Source organism: Trichosurus vulpecula, chromosome X, assembly GCF_011100635.1.
Source record: "Trichosurus vulpecula isolate mTriVul1 chromosome X, mTriVul1.pri, whole genome shotgun sequence".
NCBI classification, from domain to species: domain Eukaryota; kingdom Metazoa; phylum Chordata; class Mammalia; order Diprotodontia; family Phalangeridae; genus Trichosurus; species Trichosurus vulpecula.
Genome location: NC_050582.1, coordinates 22,295,985 through 22,316,298, shown reverse-complemented (window position 1 = coordinate 22,316,298; position 20,314 = coordinate 22,295,985). Strand labels below are relative to the sequence as shown.

The 20,314-nt window shown below is 44.9% G+C and overlaps 1 protein-coding gene across 1 annotated transcript in view; it reads left to right on the top strand.

Moving 5' to 3' along the window:
- Positions 1 to 18,700: 18,700 nt before the first annotated feature.
- Positions 18,701 to 20,314, top strand: part of LOC118832468 (sodium/hydrogen exchanger 2-like) — a 110,590-nt gene continuing 108,976 nt past the window's right edge. Inside the window, exon 1 of the mRNA XM_036739780.1 lies at positions 18,701 to 19,157. Coding sequence (XP_036595675.1) covers positions 18,731 to 19,157 — 427 coding nt within the window. The 5' untranslated portion in view covers positions 18,701 to 18,730. The remainder of the gene's footprint in view (positions 19,158 to 20,314) is intronic.

The window sequence follows — 20,314 nt, the reverse complement described above, 5'->3', positions numbered from 1 at the left end:
GCTCTACAGAATGTTGGTGCAGTTCTGCTTTTTCTTCCTTAAATGATTGGGGGAAATATGTCATGTGTGACTAATAAATGCAAATGAATACTCAGGCTAGTCTGGGAATGAGAGCCATGACTAAGGTGGAGCAATGGAGTGTTGCCCCAAGGTGCTGAAATTTAGAGGGTATTAACAGCTCTTGAACTCTTTCAGAGATAGAAACCAATAAGCTTGAAACCCTAGTTAACATGCAAAATTAGTTTAAATAGGAAGCTATTAACTGGACTATTGCTCTCCACTGCCCCCTCCTCAGACTCCTTTCCAGCCTGCCCTGCTCTGTTCCCTTTGTGACCTCCCCTATTCCTTGCTACAAGGTAGTCTCTCTGCTCAGAGAGCATTGTGTTTTGAGGTTCAGGGTCACTTCCTTCCCCTTCCCCTTAACAATTAGATTTTGCTACTTAACCTGGTACATACTTCTTGATTGCTGCAGGCTCAAGAATGATTGGTTCTGGCCCTGCTTGAAATGCCAACAGGTCAGAGGGTGGCTATTTTTTTCAGGAGACTTCTGGAATTGGCTAGCCCTCCTATAAGCTGCCTGTGAGTATATGAAAGATTTTCATGTGATAGAAGACATCTTGGAAGACATCCATGATTGGAGATGGTATTCACACACCTATAGAAGAAAAAAGGACGGGGTTGGAGACGATGAGAAGACAATATGATTGGGTGGCAATCTGTACCAGGTGGAAGGAACATCGATGTGGATGTTTTCTCAGGTCTGTAAAAGTATCTAAGTCCCATGGGAAAGGGAATATATTTATTCAGGGCAGTACTAAAGGGGAGAACTTGGAAGCTATAGGGCAAATTTCAGCTAAATATAAGGAAGAGTGTTCTAAGTGTCTAGAAGTCCCCAAAGGGAATGGGCTGCTTGGTACAGTAACGAATTCTTCATGACTGGAGTATTTCAAGTAGAAACTATCAGAGTCATTGTAGGAGAGAACTTTTTAAAAAACATATTTCCACATTAGTCATGTTGTAAAGAAGATTTAGAACTAAAGGGAAAAACCACAAGAAAGAAGAAACAAAAAAGAGAGAGAAAATAGTCTGCTTCAATCTGTGTTCAGACTACATAGTTCTTTCTCTGGATGTGGATGGCATTTTCCATCATGACTCTTTTGGAGTTGTCTTAGTTTATGCAAGTCTTTCCAGGTTTTTCTGAAGTCTAGGAGAGACTTTTTGCACAGTGCAGGAGGCTAGACTAGATGACTCTTAAGGTCCCTTATAGACTGTAGAGGTCAATTACCAGGAGTCCTAAAGATTTGAAATCAGACTGAGCCTGTCTTGGATATCCAAGGGTAGTTCTAGATTTGAAAGGGTTGTTCTATTGCTGCATGTCTGAGGTCAGTCCAGGAGTGTTGGGGTTCAGGTAATTGCAATAGGACCAGAGGGTCCGGTACCTATGAGAGGGAGATAGAAACTATTACCACAGAGAAAAACTTGGCCCAGGAAACACTAACCAGCTGGGGCTAAGCGGCCCTACTAACCAGCTATGCTCTTCTCCCTCCAGGTCTAGCTGAGCTCATGGGTTTTGGGAAAGTGCTCTGGTAGATTTCTCCCTTGGGGCAGGGCAACTGCTCCAGGTCAGATGGAAGGGAGATTGTGTGATTGCTAGCAGGATGATGAAAAACTGAGATGAGGAGGGAGACCAGCAAAAGGGAAGTCTCCTAGTCTCTTGTTTCTCAATTAGCCTGGCAAGATTCTTGAGTGTGTTGCAAAAATGTCTTTGTCATGTTGTAATGTCTTGGGCAACATTGTGAGGACAGTTTTTGACTTGGGCAAAGGATGAAGAGCTTATGATAGTTACGGAAAAAGGAGGCGGTTGCTCGCTTGATGTGTGTGTGTATGTGTGTGTGTGTACGTATGTGGGTGCACATGTGTATAAATGTAAAGTGGAGGGGCATAACTGGATAGATGGATAGTGTAGAGGGAGTGGCCTTCCTGTCTCTTGATATATCACAGAAAGTTAGAGGAAGTCCTAGCTGTTTGCTTCTCCATACATCACTTCCCTCCCATCTCCTCTGTTAGTCTCACTATCCACCTTCTCATCTTTGAGAAACTTGCCCCCTTCCCCCTTACCCCAAACCCAGCTCTTGAATTCTGAACTGTGATTAAGCCACTCTGCTATTGTTCTTGGATGGGATGTATCAATCTACTCCCATGGCCCCACTGGTCATCCTTATAATTTTCTGACCAAACTGCCTCTCCCTGGCCACCACTCCCCTTTGGGTGTTGTCTCCCACTAAGCTGCTTGAAGACAAGGACTATCTGCTTCTAGGATCTGTGACCCCAATGTTTAGCACAGTGCTTAACACATAGTAAGTGCTTAGTAAATGCTTCATCATTCATTCATTCATTCATTCATTCATTCATGGCTCTAATGCTTTTATGGGGAGACAGTGCTGAACTGAATGAGGAGAAACTGAGTTCATATTCCATTTTTGACACTGGGATCATGAGCAAGTCACACCCTTACTCTGAGCCTCATCTGTCATGTACATAATACCTGCCTCAAAGGGTAACTGTGAAGCTCACACGAGACAATGTTCGTAAAGCATTGTAGACATGGCAGCTAGTCCCATAGACCTCCCTGTATTCACCCTTTGTAAACTTCCCATCCCCCTCAATGCATTTTGCTCCATTAGACCTGAAAGGAATCGGTACTGGGTTTGTGACTTTGCTTCAAGCACTGAGGCTAGGCACTGGCCTCCTGAGAAGGACCCTTGGGCCAATCTAGCCTGCTTTGTTGACAGTTACAGAGTGAAAGTTTGGGATGTGGCTAGACTAATGCCATCACTCTTGGAGGTGAAGGAAAGAGACCTAACTGCTGAAGACAGTTCATGTAGTAGGTGTTTTTTATTGAAGAAATTTGGGTGGGGAAGGGCAATAAGATAAGGGAGGCCTAGAATGTATTAAGCCTCTCATTTCAGTGCTAAAAAGTCTATTATTTTGAGAGACGGCATAGCGGGGTTGGCTCCGAGTCAGGAAGACTTGGCCTTACATCCTGCCTCTGACACTAGCTGTGTGGCTGTGGTAAAGTCATCTACTCTTTCTGTGCCTGTGAATGGGGATACTGATATTTGTAGCACTCACCTCCCATGGTTGCTTTGAGACTCTGGTGAGATGGTGGAGAGAAAGGGCCAGAGAAATGTGCTCTGAATGATGATAATAGATAATAATAATAGACTTTGCCATGTGGGTGGCAAGCCATGGGGGACACAGAAAAGTTGAGTGACTGAGAACCACAGAAGAGCCAAGAGGGGCCTTAGAACCCACCTAGTGAGCTCCCCTCCTCTTTTTAGACACCAAGGCACATAAAGTATGACCTTGCCTTGCCCAAGTTAACACTTCAAATTAATTGCAGAGCCAGACCTCAAACCCAGGTTTTCGGATACATAGGCCATGTTCTACTACCTGAAGCCAGCTCTCTTACTTCTTAGAGGTCTGTCACAGCACAGCAAGAGAATCATCCATCCATCCATCCATCCATCCATCCAAACTTTGTTGCTACACATACCTCCACTGGTTAGAGCCCTCTATTGGTTGTGGAGGATAAACAAATGTAACCTGAAGTTCAAGCCTGGATCGTTTGCATGACTGTCTTCACTGGTAAGGACTCATTGTTGCATACCTGCTTGGGAAGAGAGAGGCTTCCTTCCTGCTTCAAGAGAGGACACATGTGGTCCCAAATTCTCTCTGGGGAGAATTCCCAAAGGAAGGAAACATTCTGGAAGTTGGACGTGTTGGGGGAGATATAGGGGTGTGCTGGTGCCAGCTTATCCTGGCTTATGAGTGCCAATCGTTAAATTGTCCATGCAAGCATTTACACTTCAGAATTTGGCAAATGCTACAAAGCAGGGCTTGATTTATTGTTTTGTTGGTTGTCTAGACTTAAGAAAGTGAGGGATAAAATGTTAACAGTGCCAATCCAACCTAAAATTATGGCCTGCTTTTCCCAAGAGCCAACTGCTAAACATTTACCAGCACACACCTGGGAGGATGGCTTTCCCTCACTTGTCTGTTTCCAAAGTCTGTTCTCTTTCTTTTCAGATTCTCCCTGAGGGTCTGGAATGTGTATCCTCTTTTGAAGCAGGAAGCAAGAAGAAAATCTCTGTCCTCCTAAGCAGTTGTGCCAAGTGACTGCCAAGTCCTCAATGGGGAGAGTCTTATGCAGATGGCCCAGGCTTCAACCCCCAGTTACACAAAGTTTAGACAAGGCCTGGCCCCTGCTGTCATAGAGCTTACTGTCTGCCGGGGGATGAGATACAAACACAGGCGAGGAGAATATACCACCTTGCCTAATAAGTGCATCACAGAGAGGCCAAACCAGGCACAGAGTTTGGGTTCTGAGAGTTGGCTCCTCCCACTGACTGGCAACACTTTGCTATAATATTTCCTGTAATATTCTATAAGATCTAGAGCTAGGGATCTTAGAGGCCAACTAGTCAGAATTCCTCCTTTCACAGGTGAAGCAACAGGTCTAGAGAATCAAATCAACAAGCTTTTATTAATTACTATGTGCTAGGCAGGCACAGGTAGGGCAGCTAGGTGGCGCCATAGTGCATAGAGTGCTGGGCCTGGAGTCAAGGAAGACGCCTTTTAGTGAGTTCAAATCTGGCCTCAGATGCCTACTAGCTGTGTGACCCTGGGCAAGTCACTTAACCATCTTTGCCTCAGTTTCTTTATATGTAGAATGGGTTGAAGAAGGAAATGGTAAACCACTGCAGTATCTCTGCCAAGATGTGACCCAAATGAGGTCACAAAGAATCAGACATGACTGAAAAGGACTGAACAACAACAACATGGGGCATCCAATTGGAGATGTTTAATTGGCAGTTGAAAATGCAGTATTAGAGGTTAGGAGAGAGGTTAGGGCTAGATAAAGAGATCGGGAAAGCACCTGTATAGAGGTGATCATTGAATCCATGGGAGCTGATGACATCACCAAATGAGATATTATAGAGGGTAAAGAGAACATGGCCTAGGACAGAGTGTTGGGGGCCACCTACCATTAGCTGGTTTGACCTAGCTAAAGATTCAGCAGAGGAGACTGAGAAGATAGAGATTCTGTCTCTAGCCAGGTGTGAGGCAGCTGGTGGTTAAGGTGATCATTTGACTTACCTGGCACATGCCCCTTTTTTGTCACCCTCTGGCACTGGCCAGTGCTTTGGGCTGAGGGCAAGGAACTGTAGCCAGTGACTTCATCAGGTCCTCTGTGATTCTGTGTCATAACACTAACACCAATACAATGCAGGAATACATTTATTTAATATGAAGCTGAGCTCTTCGTTTTAAACAGTCTTTAATGGAATTCATAGTTAAAATATTAATGAATAAAGAAATATGTGCCAGCAGAATTCAGTACCAACACTAAAAGTGTCCACCAGTGTAACTTTGCCCTCAGATCAGTGGCCTCAGAGCTATCAAGAAAGCTAATATAGTTCAGTTCTTTCTTTAAAAATAGGTCTTCACTTTTCTCCTCCTCTGATGTCAACTTATCGTTTGGGGGACACTTGGTGTGCCCATGGCACATAGACTCTGACAGCTCCCATGATGCGGGGAGATTGATGAATACCAGATGAGAGGCAGATTGTGTTGTGTGTCTGCTCTCTAAGGCCTGGCCTAGCTAAGTGCACAGAGGGTTGGCACCAAAGGCCACCCACCAGGGCATAAAAATATTTGGCTACATCATCTCACAAAGATTGTTGTTGAAGTGTGGAAGGCATGTCAGAGTAGTGCAGTGGAAAGAGCACTGAACTTGGAGGGATTGAATCCTGGCTCTACTACCTGCTATCTGTGTGACTTTGGCCCAATCCCTTCCCCTCTCCAGCCTTCCATCTCCTCCTCTTTAAAATGAGTGGTATATCCTAGATCAGAGGTGACAAACTCATGCCCCAGATTAAAATGTAATTGGAAAATGTTTAACAAAATAAATAAAAATACAACACAACATAGATAATGTTAATATGTGGTTTTCTAAGTCAGTATATGGCCCACAGGAATCTCTATTTGAATTTGACATCCCTGGCCTAAATGACATCTGAGGCTCCTCCCAACTCTAAATCCATGATATTTTGATTGCCATCTTCTTCCGTACCAATATAATCACAAATCCTTGATTCCTAGAAGGAAGTGAAAATGAGCCTAAGCATTTACTTCTTTCCCAGGCTGATTTTTCTCTGCCACAGCTCCTGCACAGACTGCCCTGTCCTCTAGAACTACCCTGCTGGTGATGGGCTGAGGCCACGGGACCAGCAAAGTTCAGCCAGAGGGAACATCTTCCACAAGGCTACATGAGCCCAACAACACTCTGGCCTTTCCCTTTGCCAGGAAGCTCCAACAAATAGAGCCCTGAACACATAGCAGACAGGGTGTAGCAATCTCTCAAAGGCGTGAGTGGGCCAATTCTGAGGTACTGAAGACCTGGAAAAGAAAGTCCTTGACCTGCCAGATGATTCAGTAACAGAAGGGATATTGTATTATCAGTGGAAATGACATTAAAGAAGCTCCATTACCATCTCTCTGCCCACTGTTCCCTAAGGACCACTGGGCCTGTCCATCTGACTGGCAGCTGAAGCCTCCTGTATGTGATGTCTCCCATTAGGATGTGAACTCCTCGTGAGCAAGGACTGTCTCTCTTTTCTATTTCTGTCCCTAGCACTTAACGTGCTGATATAATAAGCACTTAATATATGATTTTTCATTCATCCATACATTCATAAATAAATCCAGCAAGAGAAAGACTCCACAACTTCTTGTGGCCCTTCATTTCAGTGTTTGATTTAATCCAAAAATGTATTAAGTGCCTACTATATGTTGGTACTACGCTAAGGAGGAGGATGTCTACTCCAAACATGTGGAGACTCCCTCTGGCAGAATGGGCAGATAAAAACAATGGCTGTGAAGGTGGCTGAAGCAGGTGCTGTGGAGCACTTAGAGCTTGGTCAGACACTGAAGACATCAAGATCATCCACTGCATCCTGGGTCATCATCAGTGGTCTTGACTTTTGTCCTGCCACTGTACTTCCATGACTCAAGAAGACAGTGGGGCTGATGACTTTGTGCACCTCTGCCTCACTGAAATCTGATTCATGTGCAAGTTAAGACATCACCCATTACGTTGTGATGTCATTGATCCTCTTTGAAAAGGGAGGGTGAACAAGCATGAGGACAACTGGGCTAAGGGCTGGGGATACAAAGACAAAATGAAAAGGCCCTGCCCTCAGGGAGTTTATGTGATGCTAGTTCTACTTGGTGGGATACAACTGGTACACAGATAAATTTATACAAAATACATACAAAGTAAATAAATTGTAACTTTTTGGGGGGACACTAACAATTTGGGGGATCAGAAAACGCCGTATTAGGAGGTGGCAATAAGACCGAGTCTTGAACGGAGGTGGCTGTGCCAAGGGAAAGATTGAGGAGGTAGAGCATTACAGGGGTGAGGGACAGCTGTGCAAGAGTGTGGAGATGGGAGATGGCAGGTGGTGCATGGGAAGTAGCAAGTTAGCCAGTTTGGCTCGAGCATAGAGGGCCTGACAGGGAAGAATGCGTAATTAGAGTGGAAATGTAGGCTGCAGTCAGTATAAAGGCCTTTAAATACCGAAGGCTCTCCTGTTTTCATTTAAATCCTTTCCTCATGTTGCACTCATAAATATCCTTCAGATGCTTGAAGACCACAGTCTGTTTATGCCTCAGCTTTCTCTTCTTTTAACTAAACCATTCCAATTCCTTTAACTTTATACTCCTTTTAAAGACAACAGACCAATAGAGGCCATACCCTTTGGTTTTTTTTAAAAATAAAGTTTTTCAATTATCAAGCATTTATTTTTTCTCCCTTCTACCTACTCCTCCTCTGGAAAAAAGAAAAACAAAATTCTTGTAACAGATAGGCATAATCGAGCAAGACAAATTCCCACATTGACCGTGTATAAAAGTGTATGTCTCATCCTGCATGTTGAATCTGTTGCCTCTAGGTCAGGAGCTGGGTAACATGCCATATCAGAATCATGCTTGGTCATTGTATTGATCATACTAATTACGTTTTTCAACATCATTTGTTTTTACAATGTAACTATTATAGTATACATTTTTCTTCTGGTACTACTCACTGGGCTTTGTATCAGTTCATATAAATCTTTCCAGGTTTGTCTGAAACCATCTCTTTTTGCCATTTCTTATAGCACAATAGTGTTGTATACATCCCCCAATGCCAGGCATCCCCTCAGTTTCTAGTTCTTTCCCTTTCCCTCTTTTGTTCACATGGGCCCTTTTCCTTTTTCTTTGATTTCTTTGGGGTATAACCCTTGTACTGGTATTGCTGGGTCAAAAGGTACATACATCTTGACTTTTGGGGCACCATAATAGCTAGACCAATTCACAGATCCACCAACAGTATACCAGTGTGCCTATTTTCCCATAGCACCTCCAACATTTGTTGCTCCCCCCCCCACTTTTTTGGGTTAACTTTGCTAATTTGATTAGTGTTCCTTTTATATTTTGGACATAAGACCTTTTCCACAGAAACTTGCTGCAAAGACCTCCCCCACTGGCCAGTTAACTGTTTCCCTTCTAATTAGCCACATTGGATTTGTTGGTTCAAAAACTTTTAAATTTTGTGGAATCAAAAGTGTCCATTTTCTCTTCTGTGTTCCTCTCTATCTCTTGTTTGATCAGGAACTCTTCCTTTAGCCATAGATCTGACAGGAATTTCCCTTCTTTTTTGTCTAATTTATTTATGATGTCATCTTTTAGTTCTAAGTCATATATCCATTTGAGGCCCATTTTGGCATATGGTGTGAAGTGTTAGACATTGCACTTTGTAAGGGCACTGTGCTGATGCTGTATTTAATATGAAAAGATTGGAGTCTGGGATTTCCGACTTTGCTGACAGCTAGGGAGCCTCTCCTCAGTGGGATCAAGTGGCAGGGGCTGATTGATTGTCTTAGCAGGTTGGATGAATGGGAGGTAGATCAGATGTGCCATTTCCCTCAGGCCGTGGTGCATGAAAGGAAGTTGGAAGGAAGGTGAGCCAGGAAGAAGGCCCTATCACAGGAGATTGGACAAATTCATCTAGAATGTGGAATGAAATAAGGTCCTGAAGTGAAACGGGCAATAAGGCAGCTCCTCATCTTTTTGTTCATGGAGACCCTAAGTCATGAATTTAGCTAGCTTCCTAGATCTGGAACTGGAAGAGACCTGGGAGGTCATTTAGTCCATAAACTCCCAAATGGGGGCCAGACCCACAGTTTAAGAAGAGCTGAAGGGGTCTTGAGTGAAGCCCCAATTAGTCCAGCCCCTTCACCTTAAAGATTGGGACACTGAGGTTCACTCACAACTAGTAAATGGCAGGGGCAGGATTTGAACCCATGTCCTCTTACTTCAGATCCAGGAATTTTCCTACTGCCTCCCAAATGAAGCCATCCCCCCACAATGATCAGTCCCTCTCTTGAACTCAAAGATTCACATTTGGAAAGGACCTTATATTTCCTTTGGGGGCATACAAGTACCCAGATAAGTGTAATATGAGTTAGGGCAGATGGGGCTGAAGGAGAGAGCTAAGACAATGTGAGGAGTGAGAGGACATTTTCACCCTGGGGTAGGGGAGGGGAATTAGGGAAAGCTTCTTGGAGGAGGTGGCTCCCGCCAGTGTTGATCCTTGAAGGATTAGAAGGATTCTGACTGGGTAAGGGGGATAATATACCACCAGGCAGAAAAGGCCTTAAATGTCAGGCTAAACAATTTGTTCTATTGGCAGTAGGGAGCCACTGAACATTTTTAAGCAGGGTCAGACCTCTTCATTAGGAAGATTATTTTGGCAACTGTGTGAAGGATGCATTGGAGGAGGGTGGGACTAGAGGCAGGGAGCTCGTCTAGAAGGCTATTACAATAGTCCAGACATGCCCTATATGTTGTGTTTTGTGCATTCCCTTAAGTGGTGGCAGGGCTGTGTTGGAGCCAGCTGAAAATAACTAGCAAGAGCTAATTGTTGAATTTTCAGCATGAGCATTGGCACTTCAGAGAAACACCAACCAGGGATGGCTAGGTGGCACAGTGAGTAGAGCACTGGCCAGTCAGGAGGACCTGAGTTCAAATTCGACCTCAGACACTTGACACACTTACTAGCTATGTGACCTTGGGCAAGTCACTTAACCCCAATTGCCCTGCCTTACCCCTTCCAAAAAAAAATACCAACCACGGCTTGATTTATTGTTTTGTTGATTAGGCTTAAGAAGGTGATGATGAAAACGTCAGTAATGCAGGTTAAACTTAGAAGTGTGTTGAAGGTATGTTGTTTTTTTTAAGAATCAGTTGTTAAACATCTACCAGCACACCTTTGTGTGTGTCCCTAGGGGAGTCTCATGCTTTGAGCTGTGCTGTGAGCTGCCAGAAATGATGATTCTGTATCCCAAAGTCATTGATACCTACATCCTTGACCATGTCTTTTGGGTTCTTTCCTCTTGGCAGACCATGGACATGCCTGGGTTAGAGGTTGAGGGACCATTACGTTGAGTGGCCTTACAATTCTAACACATTGTTTGCTGTGTGTGACACCCATGCCATTTTCAGGCCTTTCCTTGTCTCAAAGCTCATGTATTATTCTTTTTGGAAGGGAAGGCACCATGAATCCCTCAAGGCAGAAACTATCTTATATAAAATTAAAGTGACTGATTTAAGTCATATTAGTAAACATGCCCTAAGTGCTTATTCTGTACCAAACACCATCTTAAGCAATGGAAATACAAATACAAGCAGAAAACTATTTCTTACTCTCAGGGAGCTTATATTCTAATGTAGGAAGACAACATACAAAGTTTAACAATGGTGGTTATTTGGCTTTTCTTGGTACTCTAAACAACTATTCCCTTGTGCTCTTGGTTACCCAGGGATAATAGATTAGAAACAGTTGGTGGTGTCCTGGGGATGGGGCAACATGTGTAGGTGATTAAGACAATTCATTTCCAGGGGAAATGGAAGGGTATCTGAATTGAGATCCAAGTAATTTTAATAAACCAAGAGGTTAGGTTAAGTCAGCACCAGGGATTTTTTGGAGAGCTAAAATACAAGAGGGCATCAAGAAAAGAGTTGCAGGAATGATTACTTCAGGAGGGATAGGGCTCCCTCCTCTTCAGAGAATGTCAGATGGAGGCTAAAATTTGGGACTGTTGAAGGGAAGATTCCTGTTAAGGTACAGGTTCAACCAGCTGAGCTTGGAGGTCCTTTCCAATCCCCCAAATTCTATGAGTCTCTGAGTAGAAATGGAGAGAGGGAATTCAGTTCTGGATCAGGAGAGAAGATGCTGGGGTGTTAGGAAGCTACTTGTCTTTATTAATAGGTGTCCCCAAAGCCTCTTCCTTTCCTGGGGTCTTTGTTTCCTGGCTCTGACCTGCACTGATGTGCTGCCTCAGTTCTTCCCAATGAAGCCTTGATTTTGGACAGTACAGTGGAGTGGGAGCTCCGAGGCTTTCTTTCTAGTCCTAACTCTGCTACTGAACAAAGTTTGGATTCAGTCAAAGGGCCACACTTGAGGACCTAGAAGGCCATATGTGGCCTCGAGATGGCAGGTTCCCCATCCCTGGTATAAGGGGATAGGGGTCTGCTAACTTTTGAGCAATGAGTCCGGGCAGAATATCAACAGTTGATGAGAAGTCCATTGAGGGGAGCATGAGATTAGACAGTTCGAGGTTCTCCCTTGAGATTCTGCCCCTTGGCCGATAGAGATGTTGAGTCTTGTAAGACCCGAGAAGGCCTGCTTCACATTAGGCAGCAAGCAGTGGAAGAATGGAAGCCAAGTCAGGAGGCCAGGGTGGGTGGGGGAACAGGAGATGGAGGAGGCTTTGTGTACAGGATCCTGGGGCTGGGCCCACCTGGCCTAGAAGTGTGTAGCAATTCCCCTGCACACACACCCCTTCCTCATACGTATACGTAGACACACAGCCCTGGGATGGGAAGCCAACAGGGCCCATGGCTGAAGCTGGGGATCTCTAAACTATCTGATTCCCTTGAGTTCTTTCCTTGCTGGACTTGCAGTGAAGCAGCATGGGATAGTGGCGAGCATGACCCTGGGTAAGTCACCAGTGTTCCTTCCTGGGCCTCATATGAGAGGGGTGGACTGGATGACTCTTAGATCACTTGTAGGTCTAAGTCCATGTTAATATCATTATTTATAATTTCCCCATTTTAGCTGTGATGTTATTGCCTTCCCTCAAGTATGTAGAGCATTTATTTTTTGCAACACTAGAGGGCAGCAAAGAGAAAAAAACTGTCCATTTTGTTAGCAGTTGAGCTGAAGCTTTCTTTTCATTTTGCAGGACTGGCCAAGGTGAGCTGAGTTTTGGAATGGCTTTCCCTGCTCTTGCCTTGCTCACCCTGCTCACTCAGACTTGTGTTGGCCTGTGAAACTATAGTTCTCTTTTTGTTATATTTTTCTATTTCTGCTCTCCAGCACAATTGGATGTTTTTTTCTCCAGTTTCCACTCTCCTGAATCCTCTTGTCTGAGCCTGAGCTGAGGCAGAAGGGGGTCTGGGAGACCAGGATTGTAACCAGATCCGACCACACAGGGCAAGGGAAGCGGACCTGGAGTCCTCATGGCTGCCAGAGGCTAAAACTCTGGGGATGTCTACTGAATGAGACACAAGGTCAGCACCGTGCCTCATGGTAGGTGCTTAATAAATGCTTGGTGACACCCTCAGTAATCTGGCTTGTGAATGGGCACTGCCCATGCTAACCTCCGTGGGCACATAGAGTTCAGAGGTTCCATGAACATGGATGGGAAAAACAAACAAAATCTATCTTTGTTTTCACTAACCTTTGGTGTCCTTTGTAATATTCCAGTTTGGTTTTATGCTCCATAGCCTTCACCAGACTGCCATAGGGGCCCATGACTGACATTGCAAAGGTCAAAACCCCCTAGTGCCTTAACCATTTGTCCAGGCATTGGGTCTTACTGCCCCCTGCTGGCACCATGGTAATTTAGTGGGCAGCGTTGAATTTGGTTCTTCCTGCTGCCCTTTGGACCCTGGTAGTGACAGGAGGCCCTGGGCAATACTGCCTTCGAAATGATGGACCCCTACACAAAAACATAGAAGTGTCAGAATTTCACATGTAAGGGCTATCAGAACAGTGAATCTTCCTTTTCGTATTTCTTCTGTGTGTACGTATTACCAAACACCCTTATTGCTATGTCTGAAGCTAAGCTATTTGTTTATGTGATACTTCGATGGATATGTCGTTTCTCTTTTGATTTAATTTTTTTTCTTCTGCACTTAATAATGTATCTTTGGTTTGGGTGATATGCATCCATGCCTTTTTATCCCATGTGAATCTTGTTCACGTCTTGCCACAAACCTTCGAGAGATGACTGAACCAGTGCATTGGAGACCTTCCTCTTGGTCTTGTAACATTTCACATGTCCCAGTACAGCATGGGATCTGTCTGTTGTCATAGGCTCTTACCGTTCAAGCCACCTATCCCCTGTGCTGACCACCAAGTTTTCGGATATTTTTTCCCCCATTTGGATGCACAAATCATCACTGGCAGTATGTTGTGGCCTCCCTCTATTCATCTCCTCTACATTTCCCCTTGTCTCATCCATGGTTCTGATTCTTCTGAGGTTGTGATTTTCCATGGCCACGTGGCCATGGGAGAATATTGATGTTCTCAGGATGGGCTTTTGCCACATGTGGCAGCTTGGGGTCATTGAAAATCTTGGGCAGTTTTCTGGATGGGATCAAGCCTTTCTCCTCCTGTTCCCTCTGGGGCCCGATCTACTGCCCACATTCAGGGTCCACATGCCATAACTTCGCTATTATTGCAACACTTCTGGTTCTGAGAGTTTAAAAAATTTTACATCAACTCACCTTTCTTTTTATTTTTTGCTTTTTTTTTTTGGCAGGGCAATTGGGGTTATGTAACTTGCCCAAAGTCACACAGCTAGTACATGTATCAAGTGTCTGAGGCCGAATTTGAACTCAGGTCCTCCTAACTCCAGGGCCAGTGCTCTACTCGCTGTGCCACATAGCTGCCCCCAATTCACCTTTCTTATAATAGCTCACATTTACATATCACTTAAGGTTTGTAAAGCACATGATGTACATTGTGTTTATTTGATCCTCACAACAAGCCTGGGAAGTATATACTATTACTATCCAAATTTTACAGATGGGGAAGCTGAAGTTCAGAGTGTTGAAATGACTTGACCAGGGTCATACAGCTACTCAGTGTCTGCTGTAGAACTCAAACCCAGGCCTTCCTGACTCTAAGTCCAGAGCTTGATCTAAGCTCCAAGGCCCTAACAAACATGACTGTCCATAAGTGCTCTGCCTTTTAGACAGAGGCCGCCAGGCCACATATTTCTGTGTTAAGGCTGACCAGGGGCTAGCTAGAACTCTGGCAGACCCTCATTACTTTAGTGCTGGACTCTAAGGGGGAGCATGCATGTCCCTGAAGAGGACCTGAGCTAGATAGAGCCACAGTCCATATCCCCTGACCCTGCTAAATGTATTGGTACATAAAGGCTGTAGAGGAAAAAAGATGTGCACACTTCCTTTGGTGGATTGGAGGCCGGGCTGCATTAATCCAGGAAGACTTTATGGGGGAGGTGGCCCTTAAGCTGTGATGGAAAGTAGGAGGAGTTGGCTGTAGTAGGGCTAGCAGGAGGAAAAGGCCATTCTGGGCTGACAGGACACTTGGGGCAAAGACTTCGAGACTGGAGAGGGAATCCCTTTTTCCGCTCCTTCCAAATAATAGCAATGATAGCAACAATATATTTTCAGCCAACTACGTTGAAAAAGAAACCTGGAACAAAGGGACGAGTCAATTTAGGAGGTAGTCTTTGAATTCATGACTTCCTGACTCCCACTCCAGCTCTGGAACCGAAAGAATGATAAATAGCAAAGAAGCAAATAGGATGCTTTTGTTCTGGGACCTTCAGGCCAGTCAGAAATTTTACCTCCTCTCTTGGTTTTCTTCCTTCTCTTCTTCCTTTACTCTTTCTCTCCCTTCCCTTCCCTTCCCTTCGCTTTCCCCCTTCCCTCCTTTCCTTCCTCCCTCCCTCCCTCCCTTCCTTTCTTCCTTCCTTCCTTTCTCCCTCCCTCCCTCCCTCCATCCTTCCCTCCCTCTTTTCTTTTTAAAAGAATGTAACTGTAGTCAGTATGAATCTAGCTCTGATTCTGCTGATTTTACTGTTTTCCATATTTTCTTATGTGCATCATATTTATCTTTTTTTAAACAGCAATAACATATTCCATTACTAGACCGTAATTGATTCAGCCATTCTCCAATAGTTGGACATATATGTTGTTTCCAGTTTCTTGCTCTTACAAATTGAGCAGCTATGGATATGAACTTTGAATGGGAATATGAATATTTCCCTTTTTATGACATTTTGGGGATATGGTTCTAGCAGTACAGTTTAATAACTTTATATATTTGCTTTGGTGCATTGATTTCTTCCTTCAATATCTTTCATCATTTACATGGATACTGAATATTTAAAAATTAATTTCCTATTCCAGAACTTGTGGCCTGATTGAAGTTTGTACAGAGTCCAATTAGCACTTGCTGATGGCAAAGTGGTTAAATGCCCAGTAGAGGATGCTGGGAAACAAGAAAGTAGATTATATGAAAATCCAACTTGGAGCTTTCCCCTGTACTTTTCAGTTAATGCCTTGCTTTTTCATTTAATTTCTTTTTAGGACAGACTTGTTGTTGACAAATGAAAGGCCCATGCATTGGTGATTCTGCATCTCCAAACTAGTCCCAATTTACTGAAAAATGGGTCATTGATTTGTCATTAGTGGTTGGTTGGATGGTGTTTGGACAGCTAAGGAAAAATGGGTTATGGATTTATCTAATAGCCTTGGGCCTCCATGTTTTAATTACCCATGCTCTCTGTGATTAGTCAGTCATGTTGCTGATGTTCAGGACATCCTGCTATGTGAAATCCTTGTTCTTGTTCTTTCTCGCTTTCTTTCTCCCCCTACACAGAAACTCTCCCTCCCCCTCTTTCTCTCCTGACAAAGCAGTTAAGTTAGGATTAAGAGTATTGGAATCAAGATACTTCGAGGATAACTTTTTTTCCCTTCACTTTTGCTGTCTGTGGTCTCTGTACAAGGAAACAGTATAACCCTTTTCTTGGCTTCATAGTGGTATCTGCTACAATCTTTCAAATCCGTATCACCAACATCCCCAAGTCTTCATGGGCTACCTCCCATGATGGTTATTCTAGAGGTTATATGAAATATTACATATTTTCCCTTGAAAAATGCTATTCAGTTTTGTATATGTTATTTCAGAAGTTCAAAGGTTAAATCTTTGAAAGAAGGGTGGAAGATGGTGTTTTAAAACTGAGGAAAAATATAATTGCAGTTTCACAGATCACCTCCATTCAGCCCAGGCTTCTTTTGTCAGTCTGCTGTGGGATTCTTCTGTATCTGTCCAGAGATGGCCTCTGGATAGGCTGTGTGACAAGGCAGACCAGGGTGGACGAGTATGGAGAGAGTCTGGATTTTTTGTCCTTTTCTGATGATTGATTGTACTCTTGGTCTCTTCGAAGCCGTCTTCTCCCGGTTTCCAGTAGCACAACCCATCTGCTTTTTGCTTATGCCTTCTCCTGTAGTTACTGCCCAAATCACATCTAAGATTTGAAAGTTGTCAATTTGTTGGTCATAATAACAGGGCCTCCTTTGATGAGTCTCTGCCGTTTATTAGCTGGGTGACCTTTGGCCAAACCCTTCTCCTCTCTGGATGTCAGTGGTCTCCTCCGTAAAAGGCCACTGGGTACTAAGTTTATGGCTTTAAAATTCAGCTCCCACGACTGCTTGGATGGGCTTTAGTGCTCTCTGTTTCTGTTTGAGTTTGACACCAACAGCCTGGATGTTTCTTAGACTCAGTTAGGGGTTCTTGGTCCCTGGTCCATGGCTAGATTCCCAAGGGTCTGTGAACTTGGATGGGAAAAAAATACTTGTTTATTTCAACGTAATTGATTTCCTTTGTGAGCCTCTGTGTATTTCATTTTAGGCATTTGAAAATGTAATTGTGAGAAGGAGTCCCTAGGCTTCACTGCACTGTCAGAGTGGTCTGGGTACAGCCAGGGTGAAGAATGCTTGGCCTACATGATGTTGCAGGTTCCTTGCAGCTCTGCTACCCTGGGCTTCTGTGATTCTTGGGACAAGCCAAGGTTAATATCTCCCACTTTGATGACACTTTAAGGTCTGCAAACCCCTCTCCTCTCAACAACAAATATCGTTATGCCCATCTTACAGATGTGGACAAATCTAAGGGCCTTGCCAGGGGTCCTACAGGTAGTGTGCATCTGGGACAAGTTTGGACCCCAGGTCTGACACGTGCCCTCTTAGGCCTGCCTTAGCTACCAAGCAGTGTTCTCCAGGTTGTTTATTTCTACTGCCCCTGGAGCCACGGGACATAAGTGAATGAACTGGATAATTGAGAAATACAAACCCACTTGACTTTGTCGCTCAAGGTGAGAGAAATCAAAGATGAAAAGAGATCCACTGGGAAAGAAGAATTTCCATTGCATTGATTTGTACTCTCCAGCCTCCTACCACTTCTTAGCCATTGGAATCACTTGACAAGGAAAAGAAAAAACATGATTTGCTGAGGGTTCCTTGGAAGGGCCTCACCGAAGGATGTCACTGGGCCCGTTGATGCTTAAACACTGCTTTAAGTCTGCCCTGCTCTGCCCTGGGGTGGAGGTTTGCCTGGGTTTGAATCCTGCCTCAGACACATGCTAACTGTGTAACTAAGGGAGTCATTTAGCTTTTCTGGGTCTCAGTTTCCTCGTCTAAAAAATGAGGCTAACAATGCATATGAGACAGTGGTTTGCCAATCTAGTGGTAGGCCATCCACATCCTTCAGTGGGGGCTGGGCAGAGAAAGAATCTGGAGGTGAAAGTGTGGCTACCAGAAGCCGCAGAACCCACAAAGGGATGCTGAAACCTCTGACACCCGACCTGCGTTCTTCTGGGCTATGGAAGGAGAGAGAGACAGGGCAGGTTGAGAGAGAGTGTTGTGCTCAGGTCTGGGTTCAAATTAGACCTCTCATATTTGCGTGGACTGTCCCTGAGCTGCAGTTTCATTCTCTGAATGATGAGAGGGTTGGACCAGATGTTCTCTAATGCACCTTTGAGCTTTTATTCCAGGAACCTATGATTTTGGCTCAAAGGCAGACTTGGGGCAGGCTTCTGCTTGATACTGGCACTTCCTAGTATTTAGGGCTTTCCAAAATTGGAATGATCATGCATGCTGCCAGGGCAGGCATGGATGTGTTGGCCGATGTGGTCTTTGAGGTCCCCTCCAAATCTAGGGTGCTGTGAATTGCAGCTGGTGAGTTCTGGCAGGAAATGAGATTTTTTGGGGATCTCAAAGGGCTCCCAGAAGTTGGTCCTCCCATGAGAGCTAGCTTCCTTGCCTGTCAGTCCAGCCCCAGCCTTCTGGTCCCTGCTTCTTCCTCGCTTCCCCCGCTCCCTCCTCCCGCCGCTATCTCACACCCCTCCCCCCAACCCCACTGGCACAGGCAGCTGACAGGGGCCAGGGCACATCTGGCCTGAGGCTCCCGGGAGTAGAGGCAAAGACTGAGAGCTGTGGCTCAGGAACTGAGGGGGCTGGGAGTTTGAGGGCTGAGGGAAGACTGAACAGACTAGGCTGAGCCAGGACAAAGTACCCTGCCATGGGCGTGAGGTTGGCTCTGATCTGTACTCTGCTCCTGGCTGCCTCCCAGGCAGGCAGTGATGCTGTTCCCTGGGGACCCCTGGGTGCTCCTGACCAAGGTAGTGGCAGCTTCTGGGGACTGCAAGGGGACCCGGACCCTGGCAGTGGCTGGAGATCCCAGGAGGTCCAGACTGGCGCAAGTGGCAGCGGCTGCAGCTGGGGCCCCCTGGGCAAGCCTGGAAGTGACAGGGACCTAAGCAGCGACAGTGGCTGGGAGATCCCAGAAGGTCTTAACCATGGCAGCGGCTGGGGACCCTTGGGCAGCCCTGTTGATGCCAAGGGCTCAAAGGCCACACACCCACTCTTCTTCTCTCTGGATTACCATCATGTGCAGGTGCCCTTTGAGATCACACTGTGGATCATGTTGGCCTCACTGGCCAAGATTGGTGAGTTGGGAGTCCTAAGCTTACTCAGCCCTCTCTGGGCCTTTGCTGGGCACTAATCTGTCCTCTTGGGGCACAGAGAATGGGGGAGGTGTCGGGGGCTGGGCAGAATTGTGTGGGCTTCAGCCCTTCTGGGGAAGGAACCAGGTGGCTCGACCTAGGCTCAACCGGGTCTGACCTCACTTAATGCCCCTTTGAATTACTTGCCCCCAGCTCCTAGATAGCTCTCTGTATTTGTCTGATGGGTGGTGAAATCAAGGCACCAACCCCTGCCCAGGCTTTGGGGAAAACATCAATACTCTAGTAGTATAACTACCGTGCCTGCATTCAAGTTGCAGTGGTAAGAACTGGCCTGTGTATAGCGCTTAAGGTTTCTAGAGAGCTTTACATGGATCATCTCTTTTGAGTTCTCACAAGAACCCTGTGAGATGAGGATCATTATTATTCCTATTTTACACATGAGGAAACTGAGACAGATACAGTAGAAAGAACACTGAACTTCAAATCATGGGACCTGAGTTCTAAAACCTGCTGTGCCCCTTGCTACCTGTGTGACCTTGGTTAAGTCTCTGGGCTTCAGTTTCCTCAACTGTAAAATGAGGGGGGATGGACTACATGGGCTCTTAGTTCCCTTCTAGCTCTGGACCTAGATCTAATATCCTGTCACAGAGCAGAGGCAGGTTTTGGTCCCACTTTGTTTCACTGCAAACCCAATGCTGGATGTAGCCATGCCCAAATGTACTGTAATCAAGAGTTTTATTTGCCATGACTGTCTCTGATGCTTTTTACCAAGTGTCTTCACATTTATTTGAGAGACTTTCAAAACTGTTGTCTGCTTTTTTAAAAAAATTTCTTTCTTTATTTTTAGTTTTCAACATTCACTTCTGTAAGATTTTGAGTTCTAGATTTTCTCCACCTCCCTCCCCAAGAGAGCGTGCAATATAGGTTCTACATATACATTCATATTAAGCATATTTTCACATTAGTCATGTTGTAAAGAAGAATTAGAATCAGTGGGAGAAACCGCAAGAAAGAAGAAACAAAAATCAAAACTGTCTTCTTAAATTAGTTATTCTAAAGTCTGACAACCCTAACCAGTGCTCAGTTGATACCAGGTTGGATCGTGTATGCAATGCTTTACACTCACAGCCCCCCACCTT